The sequence below is a fragment of the Theobroma cacao genome, chromosome 5 (genome assembly GCF_000208745.1).
Source record: "Theobroma cacao cultivar B97-61/B2 chromosome 5, Criollo_cocoa_genome_V2, whole genome shotgun sequence".
NCBI lineage: Eukaryota > Viridiplantae > Streptophyta > Magnoliopsida > Malvales > Malvaceae > Theobroma > Theobroma cacao.
The window spans coordinates 36,333,216-36,360,122 of NC_030854.1; the positions used below are offsets into that span (position 1 = coordinate 36,333,216).

The following is a 26,907-nucleotide window of genomic DNA, read 5'->3' on the forward strand; positions in this document are numbered from 1 at the left end:
TATTATGTGAAGCTTTTAACATTTACAAAGTAAGTTGGTTTAGACAATTGACAGGTGCTAAACTTAAGCGATTATATTAATACTAAATGATCATGTGTCGATATATTTAAATTTTGTTTGTATAATTTAAAAACTCGTGGTGATATTTTTCCATATAAAAATTCTGGGCTCACTGAATTCAGACTTATGCAATCAGCCCAACGGGCTATTAGAATTTGGCCTAAACCACCCTTAGTATTCTCCCATGGGCCCGTGTACTATCACAACAGTTTTGGTTGGACTCCTTTCTTTCTTGAACAAAGCCCAAAGAGAACCCATACATTTCAGTTGTCAGATAAGGCAACCTTGGAAAGCTCTCCCCGGTTTGCCTTCTCCCTCCTTCCTGCTAATCTTCTGTCTATCTATTTTTTTCTTCACCATGCTTTCATCAACCTCTCTGAAACCCATTACCAATCCCAAAAATTTGGTCTTTTCTTCATTCTTAAACCAAAACCCATCTCTTTTTTCCTTTCACCCTTCTTTCCCGCTTTCAAAAACCCTCCTAAAACCCATCTCAGCTACTCTTATCCCCTCCAACCCCCAACCTCAACAGCAACAACTTTACCAACCTTTTAGGCCACCCCCATCTCCTCTCCCTTCCCAATTCCGTTCCCTTGACGTCGCAGCTCGCCTTGAAGTCTTAGCCAACCGCGGTGGACTTTGGTTTGAATATGCCCCCCTCATTCCTTCACTTTACCAAGAAGGTTTTTCGCCTCCTTCTGTAGAAGAAACGACTGGGATTTCTGGGGTTGAGCAAAATAGACTGATAGTAGCTGCCCAGGTAAGAGAATCACTTATTCAATCCAAAACTGATGAAAATGTTGTATCTTTTTTTGATACTGGTGGTTCTGAGTTGCTTTATGAAATAAGGCTTTTGAGTGCTAAGCAAAGAGCTGAAGCTGCTCGTTTCATACTTGAACATGGGTTGGATCCTAAGGGGGCTCAAGATTTAGCTAGAGCAATGAAGGATTTCGCAAGAAGGAAAACAGATAAAGGTTGGAAAAGTTTTGACTATCAGCTTCCGGGGGATTGCTTGTCATTTATGTACTATAGGCAAAGTAGGGAACATAAGAATCCTTCTGAACAAAGAACTTCTGCTTTAAGGCAAGCATTGAAAGTGGCTGAGTCTGAGAGTGCTAAAAAAGAGCTGTTAGAAGAGTTAGAATGTGGGGAAGATGGAAAAGAAGAGAAAGAAGAGGATTTGGATTATGGGGTTCGGGTTCCTGTAGTTAGGTTGAAGATTGGTGAAGTTGCTGAGGCTAGTAGCGTGGTGGTTTTGCCGGTTTGTAAGGCGGAGGAGAAGGATAGAGAGATTTTGCAGGCACCTTTGGAGTGTAGAAGTAAAGGGGATTTCGGTGTAGTGGAGGCTGAGAAAGGGTGGAACAGGTGGGTGGTTTTGCCAGGTTGGGAACCGGTTGTGGGGTTGAGTAATGGGGGAGTTGTGGTGGCATTTGGGGATGCGAGAGGTTTACCCTGGAAGGCAAATAGGTGGTATAAGGAAGAGCCTATTTTGGTAGTTGCTGATAGGAGTAGGAAGGAGGTGGAGTTTGATGATGGGTTTTATTTGGTGACAGTTGATAGTGGTGAGCTGAAGGTTGATAGGGGATCAGCACTGAAGGAAACGGGGGTGAAGGAGAGTCTAGGAACTGTGGTTTTGGTGGTTAGGCCACCGAAAGAAGAAACTGACAATCAATTGAGTGATGAAGATTGGGAGTGAAAAGAATAGGAGGTGAGTGATGGTAGATATATTAATCTTGATTGCCAATGGAGATTAATTGAGTTCCATCTACAACTATAATAATGTTGCTTGAAGTTCAGAAACATATGGGCTTCAATTTAATGCCCTGTAGCTAGATTTGTGCATTGCATTCTGTTGGCCAAATGATGGCTTCGATTTGAGCTAATGAACTTAATGTAATACTCTGCTCCATTGTTGGCAGGAGGCAGTTCACTTTTTGTTATATATTTAGCATGTAATACATAAAATGATTCAACTACAGATATAATCCTTTCTGTTAGCAGTATCTGGTGTTCATACAGAATATCTAAATGTGTCATAAACGTGCCTGAAATGAAAAATGTATAACTGCATTATCTTCTGTTTAATTTATGGAGTATTACTTGGAGCTTGATGATCTCATAATGATACTAGAAATTAGAAGGCACATTTTGAGATTAGGAGGAACATTTCAAGGAAATCCAAGTTTCGTTATATGGTAGCATAATCTGTTAGCTGGTATGAACCTATGTTGGTAGATTCGTAGCACTTAAGCAAGGTGATCGAGACATCATTAGCATATTACTGAATGATTGACTGAGGTTTGGTTAAAGGGTTCTCGGCTGTTTATCGTGACTGCTGCACTGGAGAAAAGCATTTCCATATCAGATTTTGTCTTTCAATTGATCATGAGCTCTGTTAAGAGAAAAATGCACTAGAATGAAAAGTTGCCTCTGGTAGCTGTCGAAGTTCGAATGTTATTCATTCAGTGTTAGCATTGATGAATATTTTGAAACCCAGAGAAGCACACCTTTAAACGAAAATGGAGGGCATTGTGTTGTCTATGCATGTACTGTACATTGCAAATTCCAAGGCATGGTTGTTCAAAAGCAGGTGAAATCAGTCCAATAATGCTCCTAACTTAAAGTAGTTTCCTATATGCTTAACCGACTTTCAGTACTGCAATTCATAATAAACCATCAGTGGAAGGGAATTAACAATCTGTGTGTGCATACAATCCGAATGTATTTATTCTTTCTGTCATTACATTCTCAAAAAATCAAGTGCAGAATCGTTGTCAAGTCCCATGGAGCAGAAGGAGTTGAGATAATCCTTTATCAAGGTTTCCTTGTACAAAGGTGGACTATCTGCTGATAACAATTCCTTTATGGGGCCATAAAGCTTGTTGAATGGTTGAAAATGGGTGGTGAAAAGGCATGCAACGGATATTCTTGGGCCTGCACGTTTAGCAAGCACCCTGTGCTCAACGCTTCTGAACTTGTCATTGGAGATTAGCTGCATTTAAACAGTAAGTAAAATTATATGCCTCCTGTTGATAAAACTAAATATCTGTGGTGTTCGAATTTAGCCTGCATGAAAGTGGAAGCAAATGGGGAAGGAATCAAGACAATGCATAAATTCCAGGGTTTTGCATACGTACCTGTAAGAGGTCGCCAATGTTAATTATGAGAGCTCCTTCCAGTGGAGGGACATCAATCCAATGATCTTCATGAAGAACCTGGAGACCTCCAATTTGATCTTGCAAAAGGATGGTGAGGAAGTCAGGATCACAGTGTTTGGCATGTCCCAGAGTACGCTCAGGTTCTGGGCAAGCTGGATAGTAGTGACAAACAAAGCCATGCCCTTCCATGCACCCCATATCTGCGAGGTGAGCAGGATTGAGACCAAGGGCCTCGGACAGCAACCCCAAAAGAATTTGGCCTAAGCTCTGGACATGCTCTGAGTACTCTATGAGTATATCTCTGCATTTCAAGGTCATGAGCAAAATTTTACCACTAGTATTCTGACAAAAACATGTGTAACTATGGTTGCTAGGATCTTAGAGTATGTCTACCTGCAAACAACTGGATACTCTTCGGGAGGTGGAGGATTTGGAGCCATGACACAAAATAAAGTGTCCCTCCAGTTTGCAGATTTTGCCTTGTAGAGATCATAGTTGCTATTAAATCTCACTTTCTTCTCATTCTCACGTGAGTAGAAATCCATCTTCACCTCTTTCGGTTGTTCATGGAATCTACGAACACCTGCAATGACTTTGTTCATGACATCTTGCGGGATGCCATGGTTTATTATCTGGAAGAATCCCCATTTCTCGGATGCATATCTGATCATTTCAACAATATCCGTGTGTGCAGCAGGATCTAAGTTGATACCTCCTAGATCTATGACTGGAACCTGAAGACCATCAATTTGATCATCCAACTGTGCAGAGAGTATGTCTTCAGGCGGCATGAAAAAGATTCGAGGAATTGTCGCTACACCAGCATCAACAAGTCCCTTAACACCAGCTTTTGTGTCATCAAAGGCCTTCAGATCTTTTGCTCTATCATAATCATGTTCTTCTGCAGGTAAAACTTTCCGCAGATCAGATTCCACTTCCATTCCTGCCAACGGTATATGCAAAAAAGCAAAAGAACCCTTGGTCAACCAAAAAGAGAGGTATGGCTTTAGAGAAGAAGGTGCCAACTAACAAACAAATGTATGGAAAATGGCAAACAACACTACAAAGCAAGCAATCATATTAATATCCGCCAATTCAACATGAGAGGAGAATAAGAAATTGGCTGTCTTAACGTCGCGTACAAAGCACTGAACAGGATAAGATTTTCGTCAACTGGAACAGCTCATTCTGATCATAGAGAGCTTCATTTATGATTTTTTATTTTCCCCATGCTTATTCAATATTATTTATTATCTCAAGATGGAATATAATTTTGTTTTCTGTCAATTATTTGGGATAGCTCCTTGCACAATGTGAAACTTGTGTTTTGAGAAGGCTTTGGAAATCTAGATGGGAAGATTGTACTTCTATGAGCAGTCTAAATTCTAAACAGCCTATATTCAGTTGGCAATTACCTAAGAATGACTATACATTACCATATATTCACTGGTTAACAGTGGAATCTAATTTCCCCAGTGTAACTCTACCAGGGTAATCAGGTCGCCTGTATTTCTGAACAAAAAGGACCACTGGCTGTAGAATTATCCACTACCAGCCATTGAAGCAGAAAGGAAAGTAACCTATAGATGGATTGTCACTGACCTCATTATGTACTAAAGGAAACACACCTTTTTGAGAAGCCGTTACTGCCTTCCTAGTGTGATATATCACCTGCAAAGGCCATAAATAGGGAAAAAAAAGGAATAACAACCGCCTCAAAAACTGACAGCGAATTTCACAGCTATAAATGAGGCTGAGAGCAGACCTGGGCTTTTCAACTGGTGAAATTAGCTATACATTGGCTAAAAAAAGTTCTGTTTTCTGTCATCAATGGCAACTGGTAAGTTCTTGTGGCTTCTATATATTCTAGTTTTCAAATTCCAGCATCTTTTTTAAAAAAAAACAACATATTGGCTTTATTATTTGCAACTTTGAAAATAATGAATGATATTATGGATTGATTAGATGGAAAACTTATTACGATTCTCAGCATTGATGGTGGGGGAGTGAGAGGTATTATCCCTAGGACAATTCTCGCCTTCCTTGAATCCCAACTTCAGGTTGGTTACTCCCTCCATTTGTGCCGCTATGCTAAGTAGTTTATTTAAGTTAACTTTAGTAGAAAAACCTTTTTCTTGAACAGAAGCTGGATGGTGACAATGCAAGGATTGCAGATTACTTTGATTTCATTGCTGGGACTAGCACTGGAGGCCTTGTTACAGCCATGCTCACCTCTCCAAATGAAAATAATCGACCTTTATTTGCTGCAAAAGATATTAACAAATTTTATCTTCAAGAGAGTCCACATATCTTCCCTCAAGAATCAGAGTCGCCTCAACAATTAGTTGCAATGTAGGTTCCTAAATTCTTTAATAATATCTCTTCCAAATTTGAGGATAGCAGAAGCTTGGGGAAAATTATTTATTTGATATATATCTACCCCTTCAGGTATAACTTGAGTTGGTACACCACTATAACAAAATGGGTCAAGTCAGTTTGGAACAAATATTCAGAGCCAGTGTACCATTCTGTAGAGGTTTTTATCAGACGGATAGAAAGAGCAGCATTGCGTCCCAAATATGATGGCTTCTATTTGCATAAAAAGATCAAAGAAATGCTCAGAGATAGAAGGCTTAGTGAGACCCTAACCAATGTGATAATCCCCTCTTTCGATATCAAGCTTCTCCAACCAATAGTTTTCTCCACCTTAAAGGTTATTCTGGCTTTGCTAAACAGTAGAACTGTCTGGTTGCAAGCTGGACTAATTCAGTTGTTTTAGTATAATTTCTCTTTTCTAATCAATTGTTGCAGGCGAGACACGATGATTTAGAGAATGCTTTATTATCAGATGTTTGTATCAGCACTTCTGCAGCACCATATTTCCTCCCCCCATATTACTTTGAAATCAACTCATCAATAGGCACCAAGAAATTCAACATGGTGGATGGTGGTGTTGCAGCCAACAATCCTGTAATTTAATTTTCAGAAGCAATATTTTGATTCTATTATTCCATCAAACAGAATATATCTTGATTCTGTTTTGAAACATTATCCACCTTTATAAGATTATTTAACTCACGAAACTGCTTTTGACAAGTTTATCAGACTTTGCTAGCAATATCGGAAGTGACCAGGGAGATATCTTCAAATAGAGAAGTTCCATGCTTAAGCAACATGGATTACGGTAAACTTCTTGTTCTCTCCCTTGGAACTGGATCATCAAAGAGTGATGAAAAGCTTGAGGTTGGCGATGGACAAAGCTGGGGACTCTTCAGTTGGTTCATGGGGCCTAATGGTACCAACCCCTTATTTGATGTCGTCCTGACTGCAACGGATGATATGGTTGATATATATTTATCTGTTTTCTTTCAAGGCTCTAGTTTCAAGGACAATTATCTACGAATTCAGGTATATTCCATTCTGAACATTGATTTCTTTGCAAAAACTACAGAAAGTGAGTATAATACACTCAGGAAAGGGAGTTTAATTTTAAGGCTCTTTCCTACCCTTTTTTCATCTTATCTAACTATGGGAGTGACAATCTTTCTGGTAATGCTGTGGAAACTGATTAGTTAACATTCTATGATGATATTCTCTAACAATAAATATGTTTACTACTACCTGTTGACATTGAACCAGATTGATAGCTTGAAATATACTCAAGCGGCCGCTGACAACTCAAGCCAAGAAAACCTTCAAAATCTTGAGAAGATTGCAAATGAGCTTCTGAAAAAGCCCGTTGCTGCTGTGAACTTGGAAACTGGTTTATACGAACCAATTGAAGAAGCAGGCACATATGAAGACGCACTCATCAAGTAAGACTAACATTATATGAGATATTGCATCTATGCAATGGCTTTGTACCATCACAATCTGTCCCCATTTTAATGAAAATGCTCTCAACTTGGTATTGAGCAGGTTTGCCAAACGATTGACAGATGAAAGGAGGCATCGCCAAGCTAATTGCTCTACCTAGTAGCTAGGTAATCAAGGTCCATTCAACCTTTCCCATTGTGCAACTGCTCCTTAGAAAAGGAGGCAAGCAGCTTCATGAGTAGTTCAAGTGACACAAAGGTCAAAGGTCGAAAGTCAAGAACGCTATAGCTGAATTTTGCAGGTAGCCCGAGATTAATGAGGGTAGTTATCTAGGCTCTGTTCTTACAGATTTAGTCATGTATAAACTATAAATAAAGTTATAAAATATAGCACAAATGAAATGAATTAGCTACACCTACTTGGAAGGTGCCAAAACCAACACACTTTGTGCACCCTTGTTCGGCCAATTCAATTAATTAGATATAAACCTGCTTTTTTTCGTCTTTTTTTTTTCATAAATTTACTGTTGTTTTTCTTTTTGATTGACTTCCTCTTTTCTTCTTTTTGCACTTTTCCTCTCATAATTTGGTCTCAATGACAATGAAAGCAGCTTAATTTCAAGCTGGGACCTAAGCTTAAAAGCATTGAAAAAGGTGTACCTACATGGGAAAAGAAATAACATACGGAACATGTGTTTGAATTAATTAATCACACCAAACCAATTATAAATCGGAAATAATGGTAAGCTACTATTTTTCATTCCAATCCTCACATTCAAACCGGTAGTTTTGCGGATCAAAAAGCATTAAGGCATCAATAGGATCCGTTATGTAAATAAAAACCGATGATGATGTGTGAATTAAAAAATAATAAGAAAAAATTGAATCTAATTAAAATTTAAATTTTTATAAATCTCTTATAATGGGAACTTACAAAGAAAATAGATACTATTATATTTCCAAAGAAATATTTATTATTCTCAAATTCGAATCCAGAAGAAGTAAAATGGTTCATCCTTTAATTTGGAGTTGATGCAAGGACTTGATGTTGGAACACAAAACTGAAAAATAACGAAATAACTTAAAGGTGTGGATGAATGTCACAGTTTTTAAGGTTTTATTTGCCATCACTAATACTGTACAAAAAGATTGTAGGTGATAAGTCTTGAGATATAATGAAGTTTAATGATTAACTCCGTTTTACATTGACAAAAATCAGTTTATTGGACATACACCGATGTATGATAAGACTATCAAACTTCTATAGAATTTTTTTTATAGTAAAATAATATAAAAGAAATCTAGAAAATATTAAGAAGTGAGAGATTGTTTTTTGTTATTTTTGTGTATCCTTTAAAACCAAGAGCCCATTTATAGACATAAATAATTGTTCTCAACAATTACAACTGTTTATTTTTGACAAAATAATTGTTAGATTTTCCAAAAGATATTTATGTTGACAATTAAAAAACAAATTAAAATAAATATAATTTATTGCCACGTGTCCAAATCCAACTGCCTGTATAATATATTATTGATTTAATTAATTTCAAAACCAAGCAAAGACTTTAGAAAACCTAGCCATGATCTATTTGCAGATAAGCCCACTTTAGTCTAATCATTATGAATTTAGTTTCCTTTTTATTTAATTAAATTTTTCTCTTTTTTATTTTTAATATATAATTATATCTCACATTTATTATTATTAAAAATATCCAACAAAAGAAGATCATATCAAAATTGACTCAAAGAATTCAAGATCAGGAACCCTACAAGGAAAATCATTGATCTCTATCTTGATGGTTTTTCGTGTGAACACCATTACAACGGTTCACATGATAATAGCTGATGTCCAAAATTGTTGATGGAACTTCATTATTCAGGGTCGTCATTTTCTTTGTGATTGATGAATTTTTGGTGGAACAACATTAAAAGAGTTCACATAATAATTTCCAACGTCCATGTCTGATATGTCCTAAATGTACGTGTCCATTGCAGCTGTATTTCTTCTGTGTCTTGTTCTTGTTCTTAATTTGTTATCCTCCTAAATCAGATCATATAAATAAAAATTTTAAAAATCTTGTTCTTTCCTTGATTTCAACTTTTCCTCCTTGATCTCAAGTGTTGGCAGCTTCTAAATGGGCTAACTCTGGTGGGGCATATAGTCTTTGAAAGTAATTCCTCCTACGCTTATCTCATGGGTGATAAACCCTCACAACACTCCATGAAAGCGTAGGAGGACCATCATGAAGATTGAAGGACTAAAAGCCTAACTTTCTATGTGGAGCATTACAAAGATTCTTCAGTCTGCAAATGAAATTGTTGATAGCTTGGCTAAAACGGGCATACGTAGACAAGGTGACCTGATGTGGATTATTGGTAATGTTTGTGAGAGCCAAGCGTCAGAGGAAAGCTAGTTTGGTATAGCATTGGCATGTAAGTTTTGATATACCATAGGGTGTATAGTGGGAAAGAGTAGATGACAAATATGCTCATCTTTTACCTGCAGGTTTGGGGGAGCACAGGGAAAGGCCATTCAAGCCAACCGTAGTGTTCCCTTTTGTGTCTATCATCATTAATACAAATTCACTACCTTTCAAAAAAACAAAAAAAAAGAACATAGGTTACTCGTGATCTTCCTCTTGGGTCCAAAAATGAAAATCAAGAAAAAAAATTAAGAAAAGGATGATATTAGCTTAATCACCGAGTTAAAAACTAAATATAATAAATATAAATGCAAGGATTAGTCTAGAATTTTGCAATTATTTAAGGTGAAATAAATTAATCATGTTATTAAGTTGTGTTCATGTCTATTATCTGATTAACTTGAATTATATTTATATATTGAAACTATTTTGGAATAAGTATATAATTGATTCATTTATTAAATAAATTTTTTTTGAATTAGTTAAGTTTGTGTATATTTAACTTAATACTATGAATTTATCTCCATAATTTAATTAAAAAGCAATTCAAGGCCTTGAATTCTAGCCACAAACAAGTCTGTATTCTAACTTTTCTTGAATATCACATAAAAAATTAAAAAAAAAAAGTATGTGGCAATAGAGCCACCATCCCAGCCCTGTGGTACTCCGAACTTTATCTTTTTAGTCATCTATGCCTTAGATAGATGAAACGTTTTTCACACAAATGACAAAAACATGGGTGTTGCACAACAATTATTTTTGGCTTTTTCAATTCTAGAACAAGGTCTATATTTTGTCTTTGTCTCAGCCTTAACCATCACTCAATTTGTCGACACTTTGAATCTGTCATAGAAAGGAAATTTTTCCATATATATGAATACCAAAGTCCAATCAAAGTTAAAATCGCAATCTGAAAAGGAATGTTCAAATGGAAATATATAGATGAAAATCGTGATGAATTTATCTAAGGACATGTTTGGTTGGAGGAATGAAATAGTCATTTCTTCCATATTCTTATTCTTAAGATAAAACTACATTTAGCTCAATGGAATGACTATTTTTTGGAATAGTCATTTTAAGAGAGGCCTGAATAGCCATTACCAAGGCCCTCTTTGGTAATTAATGACTATTCCAAATTGTTGAGAATAAAAAAAAAATTGTGTGGCTTGGACAACTCTCATTTATATATATATAAAATATATATAATCATCAAATATACAAATTTGCACATGCAATGCACGTGTTATGTGGCTATAAATGAGAGTGAGAGCACCCCGGGCTTTCCAAGTTTCAAGTACTGATCAAGCAGCTTTAATCTACAGATTGTGTTGAAGTTCATATTTTCTTTCATCAATGGCAACTGGTGAGTCGCTGGGGTTTTTACATGTTTTTTGGTCGAAATATTCCAGTATCTTCATTTACCAATTTGGTTTCTTAATTAATGTTGCATTACATGAATTAATTCCCTTGTATTATTTCAGTTACACGAAAAACACTCTTACAATTTTATCACATAATTGGTTTTTGACCAAATCTGCTTGTGGATTTGATTAGAAGGAAAGCTTATAACAGTTCTCAGCATTGATGGTGGGGCAGTGAGAGGCATTATCCCGTCCAAAGTTCTGGCCTTCCTTGAATCCGAGCTCCAGCTCGGTTACTCCCTCTATTTTCAGCACAGCAATGTGATTATTGTGTATTGCAGTGTGATTGATTAAGAACTTTCATAAAATTTTTGTTTGCTTTTGTGTTTGTGGTCATGAAGAGACACTGGATGGTGATAGTGCAAGGATTCCCGATTACTTTGATTTCATTGCTGGGACTAGCACTGGAGGCCTTGTTACAGCCATGCTTAGCTCCCCAGATCCAGATGATCAATCTAAACGTCCTTTTTCTACAGAAAAGATCCTTCAATTTTATAAAGATGAGAGTCCAAATATCTTTCCCCAAACAACAAATCGTCGTGGACGAACAATTGAAATGTAGGTTGCTAAAGACAATTTTAAACATATGTCCTCCAAAATTTGAGGATAGTAAAAGCTTGGAGGGTAGTGGTTTTTATAATAATTTGATCCATATATTTCAAATTTCTTGATCAGGTCTACGTTGGAACCCGCGGTAGACGCAGTTGTTCGGTTAATCAGCTCAACTTCCGATTTACGTTCACTGAGAGACTTTTTCGTACGTCTCCTGCAATTCATAGGTGATCCTAAATACAATGGCGAAAAATTGAAGTGATCAAAAATAAGGTTGGAGATAGAAGGCTTAGTGACACTCTAACCAAAGTGATAATCACCACTTTCGATATCAAGCTTCTCCAACCTATTGTCTTCTCCACCTTAAAGGTTCTTCCATGCATTTTGCTTACTTTATACTAAAACTGGTCATTTTCAGTTTGTCTTCGTATAATTTTTTATTCTATTTAATGAATGCTTTCAGGCAGCACGTGATGATTTAGAAGATGTTCCACTACAAAATGTTTGTTTGAGCACTTCTGCAGCACCATATTACCTCCCTCTTCATAAATTTGAAATCAACTCAGTCAACGGCAGCAGAAAGTTCAACATGGTCGATGGTGGTATCGCAGCCAACAATCCTGTATGGCATCTTATTTTCGGAAACAATAATGGTTTAATTACATTTTCCAATAGAACATTTACGATATGATGCGCCTTGATTCTCACATTACTGCCTTGATTTGGACACATTTATTAGACTTTGCTAGCATTATCGGAGGTGGCCAAGGAGAAGTCATTAGATGGAAAAGCTCAATGCTTGGACAACATGGATTGCAGTAAACTTCTTGTTCTCTCCCTTGGAACTGGATCATCAAAAAGGAATAAAAAGCTTGAGATCGTAAATGAAAACTGGGGACCCTTGCTGTGGTTGTGGGGGGATAATGGCATCCCCTTCCTTGATGTTCTAATGAATGCAATAGATGCTATGGTTGACATATATTTGTCTGCTTTCTTTCAAGGCACTAGTTTTAAGGACAATTATCTACGAATTCAGGTATTCCCTTCTAAATATTGACTACTTTTTTTTTTTCCATTCTTAAGTCTTGCATCCAAAGTCGCTTACTGCTGGTCTACATTGAACCAGACTGATTCCTTGAAAGATTCCAAAGTTGGTATGGACAACTCAAACCAAGAAAACCTTCAAAATCTTGAGAATATTGGGAATGCGCTTCTGGAAAAGCCTGTTTCTGCCATGAACCTGGAAACTGGCTTACTTAAACCAATTAGAGGGGCAGGCACAAATAGGGCGGCAATCACCAAGTAAGACTAAGTTTATACGAATTCTTGCCTCTTCATTAGTATGGTACCATCACAATCTGTTCTGATTTTAATCAAAATGCTCTTGAATATTATCACTGAACAGGTTGGCCAAACGATTGTCAGAAGAAAGGAAGCGTCGCCTGGCTCAAAGCTCTACCTAGTAGCATTGTGGCAAGATCCATCTAAATAATCTCTCACTGTCGAAATTTCCCTTTGGTCGCCTCCTTGTAAAATGGAGGCAAGCAGTTTCAGTATCTCTAATGAAAATAAATGCTCTAGCTAGCTTATTAGCTAGAGATGCAAGCTCCGTTCAATAATTTAGTGTCCTTGTAATACAAGAAGGCATGCTGTTTCCGTAGTTCTTATGACAATAATTTCCCTTGCTAGTAGTTAGTGATGCAAGGGCCAGTCATTAATTTCAAATTCCCTGTTGTTTTGTAAGGTCTGAATTTGGGAGATAGTTAAGGATCTATAGCCCATACCTGCTTGTAAGTTATCTAGTGCATTAAAACAAAGCTGTTATCAAATGTATCGGAAATGAAATTGAACAGTCCCTCTCCCAACCAAAAATGTTTAATCTGATAAAACATGACGAGCTGAAGCTAATATTCCTTCGGGAGTGACTCAAATTTCAACCGGAACAGGCACTATATCAATGACTACTACCAAAGTGACAGAATCCAAATCGCCATATAGAATTATCAGTTTATCAATCGTCAAAGTCATATATATTTGCCACTATTATGTAATTCCATTAACTATATAAACATTTTAGACAGGTAGTTCCCGAAAACACAAAATTTCTTTGTTCCCTACTTCTTTGTTTTTATCATTTTTCTGAATCAGAAGAGTTCTTATTTAAAAAAAGTTTCATGTCTATTAATAAATGTGTCACTGTTCAAACAAAATTGTCTGTCTGTATAGATAAATCTGTTCACAGTTAAAAAATAAAACTTAAATTAATATAATTTATTATTTAACTAACTATACGTATCACGTATTAGGTGCCAAGTCTCATTATTAAATAATAATATATAAAACCTACTTTAGTACACCAATATGCATTTTAACCCACTGTCATACAGTTACTAAGGATTTGGACTCCTCTTTATTTAATAAACATTTTTTTCTTTTTTTGTCTCGAATATGAGATTATGTTCCACATTTATTATTGTCAAATTGTACAACAGTTTGTTTACTTACGAGATTAATATCTTAAATTTTAATGTATAAACATATTTTAAAAATAAGTATGAGAAAATGGATGTTATTCATAAAATTTAAAGTTATATAATTTTAACAATTATTTTGGAATTGCTTTGTAAGTTTTGAGATTTTTCTTTTTGGAAAAGAGGAGGATTTGAATTAAGTAGATTATGCACTAATCAATGAGTGAGTACATTAATGAAAGACTTTGGAAGAACATTAACTACACTTGTTAATTACTCCCTTCACATATATCTTTCACATGGATGAAAATATTTTTTTTTTTCATTAAAAGGTAAAACTATATCACTCTTTAGGAATTAGTTTACAGAGTTGACGTTTAACAACAAAATCATTGTCAGTTTCTCACAATGAGTAGAAAAAATAGAATTTCTTTGAGAAAAAAATATCTCAATTAAACAAAAATTTTTTATTTTCTCACAATTAAAAGAATATCCTGAATGGCATCATATTATTATAAAATAAATCCAACAGGAACAGAGCCTTGACATCACAAGAGAGCTTCAAGCTCACCAAAGACAAAGGCAAAACAAAGCTCCAAAAGAGACCAAACACAAACAGAATCACTAGGAAAAACAGCAAAAATCAGAAAAAGCTGGAAACACCACCCAATAGGAGAAAAGAAACCGAGAGCAGTTATCCCAAAAATCTGCAGAAAATCAGAAGCTCTTCCCACACCAGCCTTGGCAACGTGATCAGCTAATTGATTTGAGGATCGCAGTGAATGAACGACCGACCAATTTGAAATTTTTTTCATTAAAAATTTGATCTGAATCAGAATTTGTTTAAACCTCCATGGAGTGGAAGAAGGCTGGTCGCACCGCATGACAGCATTGGTGGAGTCAAATTCCACAATTAAAATATGAGAGGACGCTCACGAAGAAGCTACGAACAAAGAGAAGGCTTCCTTAATGGTCATAATTTTCATAAAAGTTTGAATCACCAAGCCCTAGAGACTTGGAAAATAAGATTTTAGCATGATCATTATGATCCCTTAGAGCTCCTCCCATACTAGAATCCCCTTGGCAGCCGTTAGCAGCTCGGTCGACATTAAATTTCAAACTACCACAAGGAGGAGGAGTCCAAACAATAGCAGGCTTAATCTTTTATCCAGCATCAACAGCTTTAATGCAAATGGGATCTCGCACCATATCTAAAATCGTGAGATTATGTAAAGGTCATTTATATATATATATATGATCAAAGAATCCCATATATAGGTCTCTACATTTATAGTGTTTTCATCAATTTAGTTCTTATGCTTTGATATTTTGTGCAATTGATTCATTTTGCCTAATTTTGTTCAAATTGATTATTAGTGGTGCTAACGTGGTATTGACATGTCAGATAATATTGACGTGGTGCTAAAATGTCTAACCAAAAATTTTTTTTGCCATGTCAATTTCTTTAATGCCACATCATATGGACCAAATTATAGAATACAAGGATTAAACTGAATAAAATTCTGTTTTTAACTTAAATTAAATTTTTACTTCATAATTAGCAAGTAAAGACCTTCTATATTCTATCAAGCTTTTTGTACTTATAAACACTACAACAAAATTGAGTTTTAATCACACTTCTTTAAACTACATTTTTTTTATAGTAAAACCTTAAAAAGTATAGTTATTTAAATTTTTAACTTGACTTTATACACATCTAGCATCAATATAAAAATATACAACTTTTGTTAAGGTATGCAATTTCTATTATTACATTTTATTCATAATACATCTAAAAATTTATGTACAAAAATGTTCTAAAAAACATAAGAAATGTTATTAAAAATATTTTTAGCAGTGTATTTTAAAAATGTACTATCTTAAGTCAAATTTATTGTAGTGAAAATTTTGATTTTAAAATACCCCTTTAGCCATGTCCAAAAAGGCAACCTCCAATTCACACCCAATGTGCAACAAACATTCTATACCTTTTTACTTCATAATAGTTGTCATTTTTTTTTTTAAATTGAAGTTTATTAAACCAAATGCTAGCATGCCATAACAAGTCTGGCACCCGGTGGAAGACTCCTCTGGCATAGCAACTAGCATCAGATCTGGAATGCATCAGTACAAAGTTAAGGGAAACTGCATACAAAGCCTAGCAGCCGAAAGAAAAATGGAAACCTATCTTTTTACGGAAGAGCCTAAATCATAATGACAGAAACCATAAGGTAAACAAGAAGATGACCCGCCCAAAAAGCTCAACATCAAACAGGAAGCCTTAAAACTCTTTCGCAAGCAAGGGGTGACGAGTGCAACATCACATCCCTTCCCGAACCTACAAAAACCCACTGGAAAAGACCACATGCTACAGAACCTGCAAAGCAGCTCTATTGCAAACCCAAGCCTTACGAAACATTCCTCCATCGGAAGAAGCACAACTGGCCAGCAAGGAAAAAGCCCCCGGACTGAGACGGCAAACGACGAAGAGGCCTCACCGTGGGAGACCAAAGCCCCTCAGAAAAAGGAAAAAGACGGGCAGACCTTCATGGAAATCAGTGACAACCTCATCGGAAACTCAGAGAACCCTCCCTGGATGAAAGTGATAAAAAAAAAACAGAGCATCCAGCACGCTCCCAAGAAAGGATATCTTATTCACACCCAATGACAACACTTTTTGCTCTCGTTCTGATCTTGTCATATTTCTTGTAAAAGAATGCGAAATGCTTCCCCACTGAGTACTCATAAAAAACAGCTTTCAAATGTGCAGGATCTTTAAAATTCTGACCCACAAATAATAGAATGATAAAGGATTTGCATGACTAACCCCTCTACACTTGTTTAATGATTTAAAATTGAGAGTATAAATTTTTACCAAACGTGTTCGTATGTAGGCGTTGGTTTGTACCAGCTCTTTTGATACCTAATGAAATCTAACTTGATTGAGAGAAAAAAAAAGTTAATATGAAAATGAACGTCGATTAGGGTTTGTGCTTTTTTCATCTTTTTAATCTTGTTTTTATTTGGCTTTCCCTTTTCTTCTTTTTACACTTCTCCTCGTAGATTCGATCTTTGAACAATGAGAGGAAAACAGCTCAATTCAAGCTGGGACATCAGCTTAACAAAGATAAGAGAAACATAAGATACATAACTTTGAAGAAGTCATGCTTCTTTAATAATTGGGTCCCCTACACGTAAAAAAAAGTTGACAAACTAAACATTTGTACACGTGAGAGACAGAAAGTTGGTGTAACTGTGAACACATGCTTCTTAAATGACCCTTTTATTTTTCACAAATATGCATGGACCATCCACATTTAAATTGCCGTGATTGACGGTCAACAAATTAACAAGGATTTAAAAGATTATAATAAAAATAATAAATAATGGTAAATAAAAAAAAAATCAAGCGCTTGGTATATCTCAAATTATTGACACAGATCATTCATTGTTTTATTCATTTTGTTCAATAGTAATGCATGTATCTCCCGTAAAAATGTAAATTTAAATTTTTTCATTTTTTAAACAAATAATTTAAAAATAATTTGATATATGATATAAAACTGACACTGAATTTCTAAAATTAAAACTCATAAGAGATGGTAAAAGAAAAAACAAAATAAAGTGTTTTATTTAATTTAAATGTATATTATGAGACATTTACGTAACTAGACAAATTAAAATGGAATCTAAAACAAGAGAGGAAATTCTGAAGGGAAATTGAAAAAGATAAAAATAGTTATAAAATATACAAAATTACACATGCAAATGCACGTGTTGTGTGGCTATAAATGAGCATGAGAGCAGCCCGGCTTTACAAGTTTCAAGCGGAAGCAGCTTAGCTTAAAGTTAAGGGTTCTTTCTTTCAAAACAAGAAGAAGTTCAGTTTTCCTTTCATCAATGGCAACTGGTATGTTGCTGTACTCTCATTTACCAATTTGGTTACTTAACGTGCATTCTACATTACATGCATTCCCTTGTTTATTTTCAATTACACATACAAGTTATAATTCTATAATAATAACATCATGTTGGATGGATCCCTGCTTGTTATGGATTGATTTAGAGGGAAAGAAGCTTACCACAATTCTCAGCATTGATGGTGGGGGAGTGAGAGGCATTATCCCAGCGACAATCCTCGCCTTCCTTGAATCCGAACTCCAGGTTGGAGCTGCTTCAATCTACGTACTGTATAAAAATGCCTACTGAGTCAAAATTGTTTATACAATGTTTTTTGTTCCTAAAACAGAAGCTGGATGGTAAGGAGGCAAGGATTGCAGATTACTTTGATTTCATTGCTGGGACTAGCACTGGAGGCCTTGTTACAGCCATGCTCAGCTCTCCAGATCCAGATGATCCATCAAATCGTCCTTTTTCTGCAGGAAAGATCCTTCAATTTTATTTTGCTGAGAGTCCAAATATCTTTCCCCAAAAGCCAAAACAGCCACGACAAATAGATGAAATGTAGGTTGCTAAAGACAATTTTAAGCATATGTCCTCCAAAATTTGGGGATAGTAAAAGCTTGGAGGGTAGTGGTTTTTATAATAATTTGATCCATAAATCTCATATGCCTTGATCAGGTCTAGGTTGGAACACGCTGTAAACCAATTCGTTCAGTCAATGGGCTCAATTCCGGAAGACGAATATGGAAGGGAACGTTTGCGTTTTATGTTTCCCGACTGTCGTTCACTGATAGACCTTGTTGTACGTCTCTGGAAATTCGTATTCGATCCCAAATTCAATGGCGAAAAATTGAAGGAAGTGGTTGAAGAAAAGGTTGGAGATAGAAGGCTTAGTGAGACTCTAACCAATGTGATAATCCCCTCTTTCGATATCAAGCTTCTCCAAACTGTGGTTTTCTCCACCTTAAAGGTTCTTCCATGCATTTTGCTTACTTTATACTAAAACTGGTTATTTTCCTGTTGCTTTCGTATAATTTTCGATTCGATTTAATGAATTATTTCAGGCGGCACGTGATGATTTAGAAGATGCTCCACTACAAGATGTTTGTTTGAGCACTTCTGCAGCACCATATTACCTCCCTCTTCATAAATTTGAAATCAACTCAGTAAACCGCAGCAGAAACTTCAACATGGTCGATGGTGGTGTCGCAGCCAACAATCCTGTATAGCATCTTAATTATCTTCAGAAACAATAATGGCTTAATTACATTTGCCAATGAAGCATCTACTATATTTCACCTTGATTCTGACTTTACTGCCTCAATTTGGACACATTTATCAGACTTTGCTGGCATTATCAGAGGTGGCTAAGGAGATGTCATTAGATGGAAAAGCTCAATGCTTGGACAACATGGATTGCAGTAAATTTCTTGTTCTCTCCCTTGGAACTGGATCATCAAAGAGGAATAACAAGCTTGAGATCGTAAATGAAAACTGGGGACCCTTGCTGTGGTTGTGGGGGGATAATGGCATCCCCTTCCTTGATGTTCTAATGAATGCAATAGATGCTATGGTTGACATATATTTGTCTGCTTTCTTTCGAGGCGCTAGTTTTGAGGACAATTATTTACGAATTCAGGTATTCCCTTCTAAATATTGACCACTTTTTTTTCCATTCTTAAGTCTTGCACCCAAAGTCGCTTACTGCTGCTCTACATTGAACCAGACTGATTCCTTGAATGATTCCGAAATTGGCATGGACAACTCAAACCTAGAAAACCTTCAAAATCTTGAGAATATTGGGAACGAACTTCTGGAAAAGCCTGTTTCTGCCATGAACCTGGAAACTGGCTTACTTAAACCAATTAGAGGGGCAGGCACAAATAGGGCAGCAATCATCAAGTAAGACCAAGTTTATACGAATTCTTGCCTCTTTATTAGTATGGTACCATCACAATCTGTTCTGATTTTGATCAAAATGCTCTTGATTATCACTGAACAGGTTGGCCAAACGATTGTCAGAAGAAAGGAAGCGTCGCCTAGCTCAAAGCTCTACCTAGTAGCATTGTGGCAAGATCCATCTAAATAATCTCCCACTGTCGAAATTTCCCTTTGGTCGTCTCCTTATAGAATGGAGGCAAGCAGTTTCAGTATTTCTAATGAAAATAAATTCTCTAGCTAGCTTATTAGCTAGAGATGCAAGCTCCGTTCAATAATTTAGCGTCCTTGTAATACAAGGAGGCATGCTGTTTCCGTAGTTCTTATGACAATAATATCCCCTGCTAGTAGCTAGTGATGCAAGGTCCAGTCAGTAATTTCATCATTGTTCAAATTCCCTGTTGTTTGTCAGCTTGTAAGGTCTGAATTTGGGAGATAGTTAAGGATCTATAGCCCATACCTGCTTGTAAGTTATCAAGTGCATTAAAACGAGAAGGCTTCTTTAATGATCATAATTTTTGTAAAAGTTTAAATCACCACGCCCCAGAGATTTGGAAAATAAGATTTTAACATGACCTTAATGATCTCTTAGAGCTCCTTCCTTACCAGAATCCCCCTAGGAGTCGTTAATAGCTCCATCAACATTAAATTTCAAACTGCCACACGGAGGAAGAGTCCAAACAATAGCAGGTTTAATATTTTTTCTAGCATCAGCAGCTTTAATACAAATAAAATCCTGCACCATATCTAAAATTGTGGGATTATCCAAAGGCCATTTACATACATATATATATATATATATATGATCAAAGTACCCCATAGGTCTCTATATTATAGTGTTTTCGTCAATTTAATCATTGTACTATTATATTTTATGCAATTGATTCTTTTGGCCTAACTTCGTTCAAATTGACCATTAGTGGCGTTAACGTGGTGTTGACATGTCAGACAATACAGACATGGTGCTGAAATGTCAGACCAAAAAACTTTTTTGGACACATCAGTTTTTTTTGTGCCACATCATATGAATCAAATTATATTAAATTATAGAATATAAGGATTAAATTAAACAAAGCTTTATATTTAACTTAAATTAAATTTTTTCTTCATAATTAGCAAGTACAGACATTCTATATTCTATCAGGTTTTTTATATTTATAAAAATTTGATCATAAAATACCTCTTTAGCGATGCCCAACAAGGCAGCTTCCAATTCACACCCAATGTCCGACATTCTATACCTTTTTACTTCATCATAGTTGTCATTCTCATACTTCGAAGCAAGGATCTCCTTTCATACTCAATGACAACACATTTTGCTCTCACTCATTTTTTCTTGTTAAAGAATGCAAAATGCTTCTCTATTGAATACACACAAAAAACAGCTTTGAAATGTGCATAATCTTTATAAGTCTATCCCACAAAGAATAGAATGATAAGGGATTTACATGACTAACTGATGCTGGGGCATTGTAAAACATCTGGGCGTTGTGAAAGACATTAATCGTGAGGAGGTTGAAAATCTCACTAAGGTGAATCACCAATCTTGACAAGATTAAAAATCCACTAAGATAAAAAATAGTCAAAATATAACCCCTCCACACTTGTTTAATGATTTAAAAATGAGAGTATAAATGTTTACCAAACCTGTTCGTATATAGGCGTTGGTTTGTATCAGCTCTTTTGATACCTAATGAAATCCAACTTGATTGAGAGAAAAAAAAAGTTAATATGAAAATGAACGTCGATTAGGGTGTGTGTTTTTTTCTTTTTTTCATCTTTTTAATCTTGTTTTTATTTGGCTTTCCCTTTTCTTCTTTTTACACTTCTCCTTGTACATTCGAACTTTGAACAATGAGAGGGAAACAGCTCAATTTCAAGCTGGGACATCAGCTTAACAAAGATAAGAGAAACGTGTGATACATAACTTTGAAAAAGCCATGCTTCTTTAATAATTGGGTTCCCCTACATGTGAAAAAACGTTGTCATACTAAACATTGTACACATGAGAGAGAGAGTAGGTGTAACTGTACACATGCCTCTTAAATGACCCTTTTATTTTTCACAAACATGCATGGACCATCCACTTTTAAATTGCCGTGATTGACAGTCAACAAATTAACAAGGATTTCAAAGATTATAATAAATTATGGTAAATAAAAAAAAAATTCAAGAGCTTGGTATATCCCAAATTATTGACAAAGATCATTCATTGTTTTATTCATTTTGTTCAATAGTAATGCATATATCTCTCGTAAAAAATTTAAATTTAAATTTTTTCATTTTCTAAACAAATAATTTAAAAATAATTCGATATGAGATATAAAACTGACGTTGAACTTTTAAAATTAGAACTCATAAGAGATGGTGAAAAAAAAATGTTTTATTTAATTTAAATATATATTAACTAGACAAATTAAAATGAAATCTAAAGCAAGAGAGAAAATTCTGAAGGGAAATTGAAAAAGATAAAAATAGTTATAAAATATACAAAATTACACATGCAAATGCACGTGTTGTGTGGCTATAAATGAGCATGAGAGCAGCCCGGCTTTACAAGTTTCAAGCGGAAGCAGCTTAGCTTAAAGTTAAGTGTTCTTTCTTTCAAAACAAGAAGAAGTTCAGTTTTCCTTTCATCAATGGCAACTGGTATGTTGCTGTTCTCTCATTTACCAATTTGGTTACTTAACGTGCATTCTACATTACATGCATTCCCTTGTTTATTTTCAATTACATATACAAGTTATAATTCTATAATAATAACATCATATTGGATGGATCCCTGCTTGTTATGGATTGATTTAGAGGGAAAGAAGCTCACCACAATTCTCAGCATTGATGGTGGGGGAGTGAGAGGCATTATCCCAGCGACAATCCTCGCCTTCCTTGAATCCGAACTCCAGGTTGGAGCTGCTTCAATCTACATACTGTATAAAAATACCTACTGAGTCAAAATTTTTTATACATTTGTTCTTAGAACAAAAGCTGGATGGTAAGGAGGCAAGGATTGCAGATTACTTTGATTTTATTGCTGGGACTAGCACTGGAGGCCTTGTCACAGCCATGCTCACCTCACCAAATGATGAGAATCGACCTTTGTTTGCTGCAAAAGAGATCATCGAATTTTACCTTGAACACTGCCCGAAAATCTTTCCTCAAACATCAGATTCAGCACAGCCTGGAAGTCTTAGGTAGCTGATTCTTTAGTATTTTATATATAGTATAGAATCTTGGAGAAACCAATTATATTGATGTATATCTTTACTTCGTTCTGTGCATGGTATAGATGAGTATCATTTCGTTCTTCATGGATTACAGCTGTAAAAGAATGGATTCAGTCAGTGTGGGAGAAGGTGGTAGTGCCAGCGTACCATGACGCGGAGTCCTTTATCCATTGGGCCGAACAAGCAATATTTAGGCCAAAATATGATGGCGTCCATTTGAAGGAAACGATCGAAGAAATGCTTGAGGATAGAAAGCTTTGTCAGACTCTGACCAATGTCATCATCCCGTCTTTCGATATCAGACTTCTGCAGCCAACAGTTTTCTCCACCTTGAAGGTTTTTTTCCGCTTTTGCTAAGCCTACTTACTAGCTAGGAAAACTATAAATCAATCTTCTCTTCTAATGAGTTATTGCAGGCGAGACGTGATAATCTAGAGGATGCTCGACTAGCAGATGTTTGTCGCAGCACTTCCGCAGCACCATATTACATCCCTCCTTGTAAATTTGAGATCAACTCATTCAGCTACACCAGGAGATTCAACATCGTCGATGGTGGAGTTGCAGGCAACAATCCTGTATACTAATTTTGTTTATTTCCAGTTTCAATGTTTAATTAATTACATTTTCCCATCAAACATATATATATACTACACCTTGATTCTCTCTGAACTTAGCATTTGACAAATTTATCAGACTTTGCTAGCAATGGCAGAGGCGAGCAAGGAGATGTCTTTAAATGAAGAAGATCATTTCTTGAAGAAAATGGATTGCAGCAAACTTCTTGTTCTCTCCCTGGAACTGGATCGTCGAAAAGAAATAACAAGCTTGAGGTTGACTATCCCAAATTGTGGGGACTCTTCAAATCGTTTCAGGGGCCTGATGATACCGTCCCTTCTCTGATGTTCTCCTGACTGCAACAGATGATATGGTTGACATATATTTATCTTCTTTCTTCCAAGGCTCTAGTAATTTCAAGACCAATTATCTACGAATTCAGGTATTCCCTTCTCAACATTGATTTTCTTTCACTACGCATGCAGCCTTGCATCCGAAGATAACTATGCTTTCAATTTGTAGAATATTTATGCCAGAAACTTGTTTGAATGGTGAGAAACATCCGACTCCATTTGATCAATTCCTTTTATAATCTTCGATCTCCAGTTCTTGGCAAAACTTTTATTTAAGGATCCTTTCCTTCCCTTCTATCACACTTATCTAACTGTAAGTGTGTCAATCTATATGGGGACTGTTTGCTAATTGAATAATTGAATTTTCAATGCTAACCAAACATTCTATGATGATTATTTCTCACAATCAAAACGCTTACTGCTGGTTGACATCGAACTAGACTGATAGCTTGAAACATATTGAAGCCAGCTTGGACAACTCAACCAAAGAAATCTTGAAAATCTTGAGAAGATTGGAAATGAGCTTCTGAAAACGACTGCTTCTAAACTGAACTTCGAAACTGGAATAATTGAACCAATTCCAGAGGCTGGAACAAATGAAGAACGACTCATTTGGTAAGACTAAGATTGCATGATATCTTGCCTCTATGTTGGCATGGTACAATCACAGTCTCTATATCATGGTTTTACTCATACTGCTCTTGATTGGTATTGCGCAGGTTTACCAAACAATTGTCGGACGAAAAGAGGGGTCGCCAAGCTAAAAGCTGCAACTAGTAGCAAGTGATGCAAGCTCCATCCAATAATATCCCAAAGTTTCAATTTCCTTTTGTCTCGTCTCCTCGTAAAAGGAGGAAAGCAGTTTCAGCTGTTGTGATGACAATAACTGCTCTTCGCTAGTAGCTAGTGATGCAGGTCAGTAGTTCTTATGACAATCATTGCTCTGGCCTGTGGCTAGCGATGCATGGTCTATTCAGTAATTTCCTGTTGTTCAAATTCTCTTCTGTCTGTCAGCTGTCTACTTATAAAGGTTAAGGAGCTTAGCTGAATTTGGGAGGTAGCCAGGAATAAGAATGTCTAGGTTCTGTTTTACAATTGCGATCAAGTACAAGAAAGTTATCCTATGCACCGGAAATGCAAATGTGATCAGGTACAATAAAGTTATCAAATGTACTGGAATCCAGATTGCCATATGGAATCATCTATCATCCGAGTCATATCATTTAAACTATAAACTACTACGTAGATTTGAGATTTCTATCATTACAATACTGCACTAAAACGGATTGCTTACAGATGAAAGCAATTATGAACTCGCTGCCACCGAGTCCAAACAAATATGTCAGCTTCAAAAATACAGCTAAAATTTGAACTTTACAATAAGTGCAAAACTGCAAATCATGTTTTTCCATTAACCATAATTATTCTAGAACAGTAGTTTATGAAAAGCACAACTTCATTTTTCACTGCTTTTCCGTCAATTCTCTTTTAATTGACCACAGTCTTCGATCACAACTGGTTGCAAAGTCCTCCCACTCTCTGAACCAGCTTTTTCCATCTCCTTAACAACGCTATAACCATCCACTACTTTACCAAAGACAACATGCTTTCCATCAAGCCATGAAGTCTTCTCAGTGCATATAAAGAACTGAGAACCATTGGTGTTTGGTCCAGCATTTGCCATTGACAAACACCCAGGCCCTGTATGTTTGAGCTTGAAGTTCTCATCAGCAAATTTCATGCCATAGATTGATTCTCCACCAGTGCCATTCCCCCTTGTGAAATCTCCACCTTGACACATGAAGCTTGGGATGATTCGGTGAAATGTTGAGCCTTTATAGTGCAATGGCTTCCCGGATATCCCAATACCTTTCTCCCCAGTGCAGAGGGCACGAAAATTTTCAGCAGTTTTTGGGACAACATCAGCAAATAGCTCCATTACAATTCGGCCAGATTTGGCTTTTCCAATCAAGATATCAAAGAAAACTTTGGGGTTTGACATTCTGTTAACTCAGTTAAAAACCTGCGGACAAAAATCAAAATTTTGAGGGTTCTCTTCAATGTTCAAACTCAAAGATTGTACACAAACATAGAAACTAGCAGCAACAATAAAATCCCCCTTATCATTTGCAAAACACATTCTATACTGTAATCAACAAACATTTATTTAAAGCTACCAGTTCTCTACTTCCTACATAACTAAAGCAAAATTTCAAGAAAATAGCTAACGTACGTGCTAACATTAAAACAATAAAAAAAAAGAAGCAAATAGAACATTTGCATCAAATTGAAAAAGCCCATAACTTTGAAAGGTACAACTTTCACCATAGAAACCTTAAATCGACCAAATATTTCATCATCACTAGGAAACAAAAACTTATACTTTTGCATCTCCAACAACAGATTAACATAAGAAAATCCATTGGTCATTCCAATAACTACAGATTATCAAAAGGGTATTTAGAAAATGTCATCATCCACCATTAAAACCCTGAGGAAAAAAATGGTCATCAAAAGGCCAAACTTTTGAAGGGGATGATTGTTATGATATTGCACAGCTTTTGAGCTCACAGGTTTTTCAATCAAAATCACCTGCAAGCCTTCGATATGTGCTAATATAAACATAAAAATGAAGCAAATAGACTAAGGTAGAATAGAGAAATGATGTACCTTTGGCCGAGATTTGGGGCTTGGAGACGCTGGATAAACGAGATTGCAGAGTTTTGGGGGTTTAGGTGAAGTTATATAGGGGAAAGCCTAGGGTTTTAGTTTTTCGAATTGTTACTTTTTCTGCGAAGTATTTCTTTTTCTCCTCACCTTTAGTTGTAAAAATTGCAATTACATCCCTAATGGGTGTTTTATTTGCTTGTTTATTATTTTATTTTTTAAATACTAGTTCCATTTAACAAATATCGAAAGGTTTTTGCTAATTTTGGAGAGAGAATTGCAAGTATGAATTGTGATTTTTAAATTTTCTAACTTAATTTTGCATGATTTCTTATCTTATTGAAATAAAAAAAAACTTTAATAT

The 26,907-nt window shown here is 35.8% G+C and overlaps 5 protein-coding genes and 2 pseudogenes across 5 annotated transcripts; 5 read left to right on the forward strand and 2 right to left on the reverse strand.

Moving 5' to 3' along the window:
* Window positions 340-2,063, forward strand: LOC18600111 (rubisco accumulation factor 2, chloroplastic). Its single transcript, XM_007030406.2, has one exon. It carries the CDS (start codon window positions 419-421, stop codon window positions 1,754-1,756), a length of 1,338 nt encoding a protein of 445 aa, XP_007030468.2. The 5' UTR covers window positions 340-418; the 3' UTR covers window positions 1,757-2,063.
* LOC18600112 (1-aminocyclopropane-1-carboxylate oxidase homolog 1) lies at window positions 2,364-4,622 on the reverse strand. Its single transcript, XM_007030407.2, has 3 exons — window positions 3,612-4,622; window positions 3,198-3,519; window positions 2,364-3,052 (listed from the first exon to the last, which is right to left on the reverse strand). The coding sequence occupies exons 1-3, from the start codon at window positions 4,157-4,159 to the stop codon at window positions 2,801-2,803; spliced, it is 1,122 nt and encodes a 373-aa protein (XP_007030469.1). The 5' UTR covers window positions 4,160-4,622; the 3' UTR covers window positions 2,364-2,800.
* Window positions 5,049-7,519, forward strand: LOC18600113 (patatin-like protein 2). Its single transcript, XM_007030408.2, has 8 exons — window positions 5,049-5,058; window positions 5,184-5,278; window positions 5,362-5,570; window positions 5,667-5,931; window positions 6,030-6,188; window positions 6,324-6,626; window positions 6,858-7,033; window positions 7,137-7,519. Exons 1-8 carry the CDS (start codon window positions 5,049-5,051, stop codon window positions 7,192-7,194), a joined length of 1,275 nt encoding a protein of 424 aa, XP_007030470.1. The 3' UTR covers window positions 7,195-7,519.
* Window positions 10,766-13,277, forward strand: LOC18600114 (annotated as a pseudogene).
* On the forward strand, window positions 17,735-20,250 carry LOC18600115 (patatin-like protein 2). The gene is made up of 8 exons (XM_007030411.2): window positions 17,735-17,813; window positions 17,970-18,067; window positions 18,153-18,367; window positions 18,485-18,776; window positions 18,871-19,029; window positions 19,149-19,445; window positions 19,533-19,708; window positions 19,809-20,250. The coding sequence occupies exons 1-8, from the start codon at window positions 17,804-17,806 to the stop codon at window positions 19,864-19,866; spliced, it is 1,305 nt and encodes a 434-aa protein (XP_007030473.2). The 5' UTR covers window positions 17,735-17,803; the 3' UTR covers window positions 19,867-20,250.
* On the forward strand, window positions 22,308-25,069 carry LOC18600116 (annotated as a pseudogene).
* LOC18600117 (peptidyl-prolyl cis-trans isomerase CYP19-3) lies at window positions 25,062-26,721 on the reverse strand. The gene is made up of 2 exons (XM_007030413.2): window positions 26,547-26,721; window positions 25,062-25,899 (listed from the first exon to the last, which is right to left on the reverse strand). The coding sequence occupies exon 2, from the start codon at window positions 25,876-25,878 to the stop codon at window positions 25,354-25,356; it is 525 nt and encodes a 174-aa protein (XP_007030475.1). The 5' UTR covers window positions 25,879-25,899; window positions 26,547-26,721; the 3' UTR covers window positions 25,062-25,353.